At 33.4% G+C, this 12689-nt stretch overlaps 1 protein-coding gene across 1 annotated transcript; it reads right to left on the bottom strand.

Annotated features, from left to right (window-relative positions):
* Nucleotides 1-3387: 3387 nt before the first annotated feature.
* LOC113200084 (olfactory receptor 5V1) lies at nucleotides 3388-4335 on the bottom strand. Its single transcript, XM_026413376.2, has one exon. It carries the CDS (start codon nucleotides 4333-4335, stop codon nucleotides 3388-3390), a length of 948 nt encoding a protein of 315 aa, XP_026269161.2.
* Between the last annotated feature and the right edge of the window lie 8354 nt (nucleotides 4336-12689).

Raw genomic sequence — 12689 nt, 5'->3', positions numbered from 1 at the left:
CATTCTCCAAGATACATTATATGTTAGGCCTAAGAACAAGTCAACAAATTTAAGAAAACTGAAATCACAAAAAGTATATTTCTTGAGGGATAAAACTACATACTTACAACAGAGGAATTTCAGAAAATTCACAAATACATGGAAAATAATTAGCATGCTTCTCATAAAAACAATGGACAAATAAAATTTTAAAAATAATTTTTTAAAAAATATTAGGATAAATGAAAATCAAACAACATAACGAAACTTATAAGATAAAGGGGGAAAAGCAGTTCTAAGAGTAAAATTTATAACAAAGAACACATGTATCAAAGACAGATCCAAATAAACAATATTATCATTCAGAGAACTAGAGAACAGTAACAAAGATATTCAAAGTTCTCAGAAGGAAGTAAATAATAAAGACAGGAGCAAACATAAGTAAAATAAAGACTAGAAAGTTTAAAATACCAAAAACAAAAAAAAACCCTAAAAATAGGTATTTTAGAAAATAGAATCCATGAACTCTTATATATACTAAGAAAAAGGATGAAAATGAAAAAGACAATATTACAATTAATAGTATGTAAATACAAAGGACATATTCTGAATAATTTTAAACCTGCAATTATAAAACAAAAAATAGATAAATTTCTAAAAAGTATACAAACAACAAATACTGAATTGTGAAGATATAGACAATTGGAAAAGATTAATAACAAATAAGGTGATCAAAAGAATTCCATAAAAGAAAAGCCCAGGACCTGATAGTTTACCACTGAGTTCTATTAAACTTTTTAAAAAGGAAATACTGACAACAACCTCAAACACCTCCAAAATATTTAAGAAAAATGAATATTTCCTAAGTTATTTAAAGAGCTTGTGTTATCCTGATACTTGGTATATTGGCTTTGAGCCAGACAAGGACACTGCAAGAAAAAGAAAGTTGTAAGTCAATATCCCTGATGAATGTAGTTGCAAAAAATCCTCAACAAAATACTAAAAAACTTAGCTCAATAGTGAGAAAACAATCCAATAAACTAACTAACTAAATTATATCCATCACTAACTGCTTCATTCATCTACTCCTCAACAAAGCATAATATCCTGGAATATAACCCAAGAGTGAATAAACCATCAAACTAGCGACTGTGAGAAACACCAAGATATATACTTTTTATAAGATGTGTCCTCCTTAGAAGTGTGCTTCCAGTAAGACAGTAAAGACTTCCATGCACAAGGACTATAGTATATGTCATGATAGCCTGATACTTTAATCTTTATCAATAGAATTTCTTTAAAAGCTACTATAAGCCAGGAATTACTCTTGGCCCTATCAATCAAGAGGTGAATCGAATACATAAATAAGATAATAATAAATTGATGATTGTTATTAATAAATTGTGATAATTGGGGCTATCAATGATTACTAGGGTAAAAAAATGCAATTTAAATGGCATAGTCAGGGAACTCTTGCTACTACCCCAACCCCCACCATCTTGCATAGTATCCTGTGACTTAAAAAGGAATAGAAAATGCTTCCAGGTGGAGTGATTGGGAGAAAGTGTGTTTTGAATGAAATTATAAATAATAGAGAAGTTTTTGTTTAAATGATTGGTAGGATATAAATTTGAAATTAAGGAAATGGTCATAGTGGTGGTATATAGCCAGGAACCAAGCCCTAACTAGGGAAGGATTACTTAGGCTTTCTACAGGACATAGGTTATAAGACAGGTAATACACAGAATATTTAATACAGCAATTACCAAATAATCATAGTTAAAGGCATAGTGTGTATACCAGAAGTGTTTTTTAAACAGTATAAAAAATAAAAGCAGTAATTTAATACTTTAAACATGTAATTTCTAGTTTTTTCTAACTCTAATTGCCATATTACTAAATTTTTTATTCCTTCAAACAAAACATAAATTTTCTATATTTTTTATCTGATTATATTTTCTAAATTTTTATAAAAATGTTCCTAATGTTATGTTAAGATAATGTTATGTTAAATAATCTGTCCTGTGGACTTATTCCTAGAAAAAATCTTTTTGGGATATTTCACCTTTTGAATAGAGTAAGAAATATAAACTGGGATTAAGAAACTGTATCTTCTTTCTAATATGAAGATAAATTGGCTTTAGCCCATGCAGCAGGTGACAAAATTAAAATTAATTACCAACAGATCTAAAGACACCATTTCATCATGATTATATTTCTTTGTCAAAATGAGAATAATGTGAACTTATATATTGGTGATGATGTTTTATTAAAAAGAACAAAAAAAGGCCAAAATCATAAGTTAAGAGGTAAGAAAATGAATGTGTTCCTAGTCCCTTTGGGATCGATGGTCACTCGGCTGCCTTGTCAAAGTGGGTAGAGACACAGAATCAACACACAGACTCCAGGAGTTGGTGAGAGAACTGGCTGCAGACCCACCTCAGGTCATCATCCAGTAGCTCTGTTTATTTTTGGAATGCACACAACTATTATAGGGTTTGAGTGGGGCATGCCTGTCAATCATACATAGGTAAGACAATATCCATAAGCCAATCATCTTCTGCCTAATGTAACCGCACTGTGTGAAAACTAAATATTGCTGCCATGGCAGAAAGCAATCTAGAAGGGTCTTTGGCTCTTACTGAGTCACGAGTTTCATGCCCTGAAGGCCCTGACTCTCAGTTTCCTGGCCAGGCAGTTGGGCAATGATAACCACAAGTGCTGAGGATGTGGTTTCACCTCATTCTGCAGGCGCTCCTGTCAGGCCTGAAGGAAGGTGGATGTTTCAGGCACTTCCGAGCTGCTAGTAGCTGCTAGCTGAGACTGAAAGTTATTCCATCAAGAAAAGAGAAATATGATAAGAGGAGCTTCTTTCACATTCTTCCACATATAGGAAATAAAGTACCAAATGATGAAGTTCATCAAACAAATATTACATGGAAGAGAGCCACCATCTTTGGAAAGAGGATAAAGAATGGAAAACATGGATAAGAAGAAAACATCTAAAAAGAGTAAGATTGATGTCTCTCATGTGGAACTAGCAAAAGCTCAAGAATGCCAGGTACAGTAGCCTACACCTGCAATCCCAGCAATTAGGGAGCCTGAGGCATGAGGATGGCAAGTTCGAAGCCAACCTCAACAACTTAGTGAGATCGCATCTCAAAATAAAAAATTTAAAGGACAGAGGAGTTCAATCCCTAGTAACAAAAAGAGGAGGAAAAAAGAAAGCAAGCTCGGCATCATGTAATTTTGAGGTGAAGTGTGCCAACTCTTTCATCTCTGTCCCAGCATTTCAGGCAGTTTTTGAGTGTCAGGAGAAACATCTGATTGGTGAAAAATTCTAATATAAGATTATTATTTTGAGATTATATATCAAAATAATGATTATCCTTAATCTTATCCTAAACATTACATATCAAGACTTGGTGGCTGCCACTTTCTCCCTATTGTCTTCATAGCCTCTTTGATGTCCTTGTTCCTCAATGTGTAAATTATAGGGTTCAGCATGGGAGTAACAACACTATACAATACTGAGATCAGTCTGTCTTTCTCCAATGAGTAAGATGAAATGGGCCGCACATATGTGAAAATGGCACTACCATAATAGAGAAGGACAATGACCAGGTGGGAGGCACATGTAGAAAAGGCTTTGTGTCTCCCCTCTGAGGAGTGGATCCTCAAGATGGTGGAGATTATGTAAAGGTAGGAAAGGACAATGCACAGGAAAGGAGTCCAACCAATGAAGACTCCAATGGACAGCAACACCAGTTCATTGACAGAAGTGTCCCCACAAGACAAGATCAGCAAAGGGGGTATGTCACAAAAGAAGTAATTAATCTGGTTGTTGCCACAGAATGGCAGACGGAATGTCAGTACTGTATGCACCACTGAATTGAGGAAACCACCAGTCCAACATGAGGCTGCTAACTGATTATACAGGGCCTTGTTCATAATAACTGAATACCTTAAGGGTTTGCAGATGGCAGTGTAGCGATCATATGCCATTGCTGCCAGGAGGAGACACTCTGATCCTACAAAGAAAATGAATGCAAAAAGTTGAGCCACACATCCCCCAAAGGAAATGCTCTTCTTCTCTGATACAAGATGTACCATCATCTGGGGGACATTGGTGGTGGTGTAGCAGACATCAAGAAAGGCCAGGTTTCTTAGGAAGTAGTACATGGGTGTATGTAGGTGTGGATCAGCCATAGTCACCAATATGATGAATATGTTTCCTCCCAAAGTACATATATAGGTCAGAAAAAAGATGGTAAATAGTAAAAACTGCAATTCATTCAGGTCAGAGAATCCCAAGATGATGAATTCAGATATAGCTGTTTGGTTCTTTCCTTCCATAATGTTGCCTGCTTTCCTCTGGGGAGTTGGGAAAAGAGAAGCATAGATTACAATAATCATATGCTGCAGTAGCAATGGTCTGAAAAACAAGAAAGCAAATGTTATAAATAAAATATTACTATCTATATCTGGTAGTAAACCACAAGAGCAACACTCATAAACTATGACTCATACCGGTCACCCAACACATATGTTAAAAAAAAAAAAAAACTTCCAGTGTTTCATTTGAAAATCATCTCCCTGTATAAAATAAAGCACTAAACATTTTTAACTAAAAGCAAATCACTAGGGTTGGGTTGTGGCTCATTGGTAGAGCACTTGCCTAGCATATGCCAGGTACTGGGATCAATTTTCAGCACCACATATAAATAAATAAAATAAAAGTCCATCAACAACTAAAAAAAAAAGCAAATCACAAAAGGGCAATGTACATCCTAAGACTCTCTGTTAATAATACCTCTGTCAACCCTATTTACATTTTCTTGGTGATGTGTAGACATGTGTTGCAGAAATAGTTACAGAAGAATCTCTCTGGTCTTTATTACCTTCTGCAAAGCTATCTGTGCTCCTCCTTGCCATCCTTGAATGCAGAACAAAAATTGTCTTTTTTTCTGATTAAAATTAATGTGTTTGCTTTAGAATATGTTGAAAATATAGAAAAGTATTTTTTTAAATATTTTAGTTGTAGATGAACATGATACCTTTATTTTGTTTATTTGGCTTTATATTGTGCTGGGAATTGAGCCCAGGGCCAGTGCTAGGCAAGTACTCTACCACTGAGCTACAAACTCAGCCTGAAAATAAATTTTTAATAAATATAATCCTTAATGTTCACAGAGATGGTTTTGTTTCTGTCTTTCAGATCAGTTTCCCATATGTAAATATTCAAAATGAGGATGAGAAAAGTATGTATTTTAACCTGCTTTTTCCTTACGCACTGCATTGTGATAGTCTTTCATGGCAATAAACCCTATGAAACATGATATTTGAGTTGAAAATAATTTATCTTAATTCTGTAGAACATCCACAAACGATAAGAAATCAGTTAATGACCTTTAGTGTGACAGCATCCTGACTTTGAAATAAGTCATGAAGATTGGTCTGACATTAGGTTAACAGAAAATATCTTCAGTAGTCTAAATTAAAGGTTATCATGCAACTACGGATCATTTTTACCTGTATGTTACCAACATCTCAGATTCTAATGAACAACATTTCTCAACGTTAGAAGTAGTTTAAGAAAAAGCCACTGTTATTAGTGAACATTTGCATTTTTAAATTTACTTATTTCTGTTATTTAGTTTTCTGAATTTGGGGTCAGGTTACTTGTATTTCTATAAATTTTCAAAAAGACTCACTCATCCTAGTAAATTAGAAACTCACTGGCTCAGGTCCTCTATCTGGAAAATTCAAGAGGCATTTGGTTTATTCAAGATTCTGTTGCTGTTAGACAAATCATTTTAAGTGCTGAATGGAGAAGTTTACCAATAATCTCTAAGCACTTTCTACATGTCATCTCATTCACTCTAAACATATCCAGTGAGATAAGTAATATCATCATTGCCATTTTCTTATAGAAAGAGTTTCTATAAAAAATACATCTGGCAGAGTTTAGGTGAAAAGACATTTTATCTCAATATACTTACATTAAGTGGTAGAAAATTTGATTCCCTTTAATGACAACAGAATGTTCTTTAAGAATACTTTTCTGGTTTCAACAAAACTTAAGTTCATACAATTAAATTATTTTAACTATATAGTCACAAACTTTTATGACTTGTGCTCCCAAATGTTAATGATTTGTGCCTACAGCATCTTGAGAGTTAAATCTAATTGTTACTAAATATTTGATCTTTCACTTCAATGTATTTATTTAAATAATAAAGATCCAATGCAGTTATCATTTGCCTGTCCAAATGAACATTAAAGGTTTGTGTTTGTATTAGTAAGGATACTATTCCACAGTTTAGGTTAAGTCAGTCAATTAAAATGTTTGGTAAAATTGTGGGGATAATCATTATGTAAATGTACCTAATTGCCACACTGTATCCTATCAATATGTATAAAATTGTCAATTGCAAAATAATTTTTAAAAATTTTTCAGGTTATTGGCTGGGTGTATAGCTCAGTGGTAGAACACCTGACTAGCATGTGCAAAACCCTGGGTTTGATACCCAGTAAAATACACAAAAAAAATATTCAATTTTAAATTCAAGGAAAAAGTTAATTTTGTAGTTTGAGCTCTTACACAAATTAGAGAAACCAAAATCATAAATAAAATACTGTGTTTAAAACTAAAAGTACATATTGTATATTTATTCAAATATATACTTTATTGATTATCCTGGCCTATAGAAAAAAATATACATTCTAATTTTAAGTTTGGAATGTAGTACCTTTGAACTTTTGTTTTAATTAATGTCCTCACTGCTTGTGAACTACTGAGGATATTTTCTGTGGAAGTAGCTGACAAATTAGATGAAGGTTTACATTTCCATAATATAGTATCTCACACTGTTACTAGAACTAAATGAATTCTCTAGTACAACTTTCACTCAATCCAAAATTCCTGTTCTCTAACCCATCTCTTTTTCTTTTCCTAATATCTTCCTCCCCTTACTCATTTTTGAACATTTCCTTCTATTCCTGGGAAACACTTTCTGCTCATTTTAGTTAACAATTTATTTACTAAAGATAAAATAAGTATTAATGTATAAATTATATATGATGTATATGATATATATAATTTATACATTATACATTTTAGCCATATAATGTGTAAATTATATTGCTAAAGACAAAGTGTACTAAAGACAAAATTTAAAAAGAAAACAGAATTTAACCATATCTCTAGGAATGTGCACATTGAAGATTATACATAATTTTAAAAATACCTAATAAAAACTATAATAATTATTTTAAAGTAGAAAATAGATAGGATAGACTAGTATGGAACCTAATTACCAAAAATTTCCCAGATAAAATATGACTTGAAATCTCAATAGTAAACAGGAGTTAAGTAGGTAAGACAAGGTGAATGTAGAAAACTTTCCATACACAAATAAGAACATATGCACCTGTCTGAGGTTGGAGTAATGTGAGACCTAAAGGAATCCAAGAAGCCTGGAAGGAAAGGAGCAAGGGCAGGAGGCTGCTCTAATAAGGTAAGAATCATCTGGAGCATCTGGAATCTATTGCAAGAGTGTGAAATATTCTATTAGAATCTAAGAGCAATTGGAATATATTTCAAGAATGTAAGATGTCATTTTCTTTCTGGAAAATGTGTGGGCAATAAAATAGAAGGAAGCAAGAATGAGCAAAACAAGCTCATTGAGTTCTCTATTTCAGTCAGACAAAAGGTCATGGAACTTCACACCAGAGTGGTGAGACCTGGGTTGGAAATAATTGGAGGCATTGGGAGATGTTAGGAGATACAATCTTTAAAGTTCTGGTATGAAATGAGAAAGAGGGATGAATTAAGGATAATCATTATTACTGACGTATATTAAATGCTTGATATGAAAAAAAATCTTATTTCTTCCAATTCTCTCTCTCTCTCTCTCTCTCTCTCTCTCTCTCTCTCTCTCACACACACACACACACAGAGAGAGAGAGAGAGAGAGAGAAAATATGAAGTAGAAATATTATGCGCATGCTACAAGAAAAAAACTAAATAAGGAGATTTTAACCTTAATGGGTGCACTGTGCTGATCTTAATCCTAGTTTGTATGAGTAAATGCTTAGTAGAGTCACTCACTGAGATAAGGAAAGCAGGAAGAAGTTGAGATCTAGAGGTAGATCAGAGGTTCAGTTGTGGTCTCAGTAAACTGGAGGCATCTTTGAGATGTCCAATAAAATGTCTCAAAAAGCAGTTGCTATTTGGACCTCAGGACAGAGGCATGTACTAGAGACATAGATTTGTAACACATCTTTAAATAAAAGGTGTTCAAAACTATCATGTAGATGGGAGTGAATAGAGTAAGAAATAAGGTAACACTAAATCAAACATTCTTAAGTTCTGTTAAATTAATTTTGCTATATGGAGAAGCCTAAAAAGAAGATGGAGAAGTAAAATAATAATATGAAGAAATCCAAAGAAGCATCGAATCAACAATGATGCAAAATACAAAAAAAAAAAAAAAAGAAAAAGAAAACCAATTTTCTTACCCAACTGTTACTCATAAGAAGACATCCTGCTGATGACAATCCTCTGTCACCAACACAGTCATTATGAGCTGTCAGGTGAGAGATAGAGGAAACACTGATCCAGCTGTTCTGCCTCCCTCTTTGCATGTATTACACATTCAGAGAAAGAACTGTTTTCTCCCAGGGATATCCTGATTCTTTTGTTTTGCCATTTAGGATACTTCCCAAGCCTACTGTGTCCTGAGATAATTCCTTCTCACTACAAAACACGTTTTTTCCTGTGTCCTAATCTATTAGAGAGCTGTCATATGGTAAAGTGACCAGATGGAATAATTAAAACAACTAATATGTTAATTCTCTAAGGTTATTTGCCTTGAGACAAAATACATTTTTTCAGAATATTCCTTTTAATTTTAAATTCAACCTGAGAGTTTTTCATCCTGCCCCCATTTCTATCTTCCAATCTTCATGTATTTTTTTCAAAGTTCACCTTAAAATCTACCTTTCTCATCAGTTGAAAATGATGTCTCTCCTTTGGGGAACTCAGGCTTTTGTTTAGATCTCAACTATGGCACTTAAACAAAACATATTGATTTTTTGTAACTTATATTACTTATTTGGCCACAAATCATTTAAGATTTCTTTAGGATTTGAGGCCAAAGGGATGAAGGGAGGAATATTTTCAGGGGTTTACATCATAGTAAGATCTCAAGGATGGCTTCTCAGGACCGACAGGAACAGATTCCCTGAAAATTCATGAAGTGCCTCAGTCTTGATGTTTTCTCTTCTAAGAGACTCAATGCATCTTTTGTTTGTTTGTTTGTTTTATTGACTGTTTGCAGTATGTTTACCCAGGGGTACTTTACCACTGAGCTATATACCCACTCCTTTTTTACAATGAGACAGGGGGATAATAAATTGCTGAAGATCTCACTAAGTAGCTAAGACTGACAATGAACTTGTGATCCCCCTGCTTTACCCTCCCAAGTACCTGGGATAACAGGTACTTGGATATCAAAGCTCAGTGCCCTTTATTGAAAAAAATAATAATAAAAGGAAACTAAGAAATGTAAAATCTTTAAATTGCAAGGATTTTCTAAAAGTTTATTGTCCAATCGCTTACTTACATCTGAAATCACATAGTAAGCATGTAAAATAGGCATAGCAAGCATGCATTGATGTTAGATCCCTATGAAAGATTGTTTCTTGTGAGAAAACCAGACAGTGTTTTCCTAACACTATTTTCTGAAATCCAGTGGTATTTTATCTCTTTGTTTTATATATATATATAAAATATATATATATATATATATATAATACGATAATACGAGATATATATATATATATATATATATATATATATATATATATATATATATATATCGTCCTTTATCCAATAAAGAATCAGTAAGTTAGCACATGTCCACTCTGAGATACAGAAATTGCTCAAAAGGAAGGAATTTCCCTGGTTCACACACTCTCAATCTACTCCTGTCATTCAAAGCATGGGACAGAAAGTTTGAATTTTTGCTTCCTGGGAAGCCCTTGGGTCATTACACTTCCATCTCCCCTCCACACACACACTTAGTATGTCATCCAAAAAGCAAGGCAAAACATTATTTCTGAAAGCAATGAACTATAACTAAGCAATTAAAAACTACTTACCTGTGATCAAAACTACATAACAAAGATTACCATTCAGTAACCTAGAGCCTGATGTGGAACTGCTTTTATGAACACAAGGAGTGGCACATAATAACTGTCTCTGGAGAATCTCTGTCTGCTGACTTCCAGCTGAGTACAGAGAGTCTTCTCAACCCCTGCATGCCAGTGGGTGGGACGAGAACTGAGTAAGGACAAGGCCGTATATATGTGAAATATCTCCATATCTTGTGGGAAACTTTAAAGGACCCTGAAGACACACTTCTGGGACCTCTGAGCCAAAAGTCCTGAAACTGGTAACTCTGATTCCTGCTAAGTCCTGAGAATTTGTTTTATCTCTAGACTTTTTGCTGCCATTATAGGTTGTCCCCAGCTGGCCAGGCTGGCAGGATGAGCTGGGTTCAAAGGAGCTGGCTATATCAATAACTAAGAAGTTGGTGAAGAAACCATTTCTAGCCAGTGTCCTTCAAGATAATATTTATCCAGACATTGTGGCCTAGGCTCATTCTTATGGCTTTCTTAATTTGGCTAGGTTCTTGAAACCAGAAAAGAGCATTTCATGGATATGGTATTTTTTAAAAACATTTATCCTTTAGTTGTAGGTAGATACAATACCTTTAAATTTTTATGTGGGCTGAGGATCAAACGCAGTGCCTCACTCATGCTGGGCGAGCGCTTTTCCTCTGAGCCACAACCCCAGCCCAGGATATGGTATTTTATTGTCCTCTTTTTCTCCAAAGATGACATAGAAGCTAAAAATAATATTAGGATTTTTATAACTATCTTCCAGCCTGGAAGTACCTCAGAATCAGAGGACACTTCTTCAAAAGCAGATACAAAGTCAGGAAAAATCAAATTTGGCTTTCAGCAAATGATGAATTATATAAATTTAATCTTCAAAATCTAATCATCTTCTTCAATTGTATCTATACCCTCCCCAGTAATGTACAAGTTTACTAAAGTTACTTGGCATTATCCAATTTTCTAATTTTTGTCAATCTAATGCAGTAGTGACTCATTATGGCTTTATTCAGATTACCAGCAATGTTGAATATATCCAGAAGATTTTTTTTTTAGTTATTTGGATTCCCTGTTTTTTTCTTGTTCTTTTGCAGGAATACCTTTTGACTACTGATAAGTTTGTGTTTCTAAATACCTTCCAGTAATCAGTCCTCTATACATTATCTAGAATGTCTTTCATAAAAAAGAAAATCTTAATTTTGTCATAATAAAATCCATAATTTCTCAGGTTATGAGTGATACTTAGAAGTCTGTCAAAAATATTATCCCTAATGATAGGTTTAAAATAAATACTTTTATGATCTTATTTTAACTTTATAGTTTTAAATTTCAAGATGTTTTTTCTTCATCCATTTAGAGTTCATTTTAAGTGAGTGAGATTAATTCTTAACCCTCAAGAATCTAGCTACTCCTAAACATTCATTGTGATATCCCTCTTATTAAACAATGATTTCTACACTTTTCTAAAATCTATTTTGCATGAACATGACTTTATATTAATAGCTTTTAAAATGTTAACGTCATATTAAAAATTTTATTCTTTTAAAATTTTTTTTCAAAATTAACCCAAAAAATTGTGAAAACTACTGCTTTCATAAAATCTTTAAAAGCTCATTTCATAGAATTTATATATTATTTGGAAGAGAATTTGACACATTTAAATGTCTTTCTGACCAAAATCGTGATATGACTCTTAATTTATTTAAATCTTCCTTTATGCCTTTAAAAATATTTAATACTTTCACATAGAGGTCTATGTATCTTTGTTAAATTTATTCTGAATACTATATAACTTTTGTTGCTATTATAAATTTGATCTTATTTACTATATCACTACCTAACAACTTTGATGAAGACCTTTTACTTGAATAGTGTGTTGCCAATTCTTTTTTGTTTTTTCTATATAAAGCCTCATGACATGTACAAAGGAATTTTATCTATTTCTTTTTAACTCACACATTGCATATTTCTGTGTCCTTTCTGATAGAACAGAGTAATACTTGCAAAGTACGTGAAGTGGTAACGATGGTGGTGGGCATTCTTACCCTCTTACTCTCACTGGCCCAAAGACAAGTCTCTGTGGTTTCTCATTACATATGGTTGCTCAGTTTCTTTGGTTATAAAAGTTAAATTCCCTTTTATTTGTATTCTACTAAAATTTTTGTCATACTAAACATGTGTTGATTTTTATCAATTCTTTTTTATGACAATATGACTTCTTCCTTGCAGTCTACTAGTATGTTGATAGATTTTTTTTTTTTAATGTTGATCATAGCTGCTCCTCCTCTGGACTTTCAAAAAATGAGCTTTTCCCTTTCTCCAGGACAATCAATGAGAGACCAATGACTGACTGACTGACTGACTGACAGGGTGACAAAGGCTAGTTCCTGTACCTCAAGGTGAAACCAATTCTGAGATGCAGTATGCTCCAGGACTCCCATAGGGTGAGACCAAAGTTAGTCTCCATTCTTGCTCAACATCATTTCTTCTTCACTGTCCTCCCTTCCTTGTTCCACTTCTGCCAA

The sequence above is a fragment of the Urocitellus parryii genome, chromosome 8, assembly GCF_045843805.1.
Source record: "Urocitellus parryii isolate mUroPar1 chromosome 8, mUroPar1.hap1, whole genome shotgun sequence".
Taxonomy (NCBI): domain Eukaryota; kingdom Metazoa; phylum Chordata; class Mammalia; order Rodentia; family Sciuridae; genus Urocitellus; species Urocitellus parryii.
This window is presented reverse-complemented; position numbering and strand designations above follow the sequence as displayed.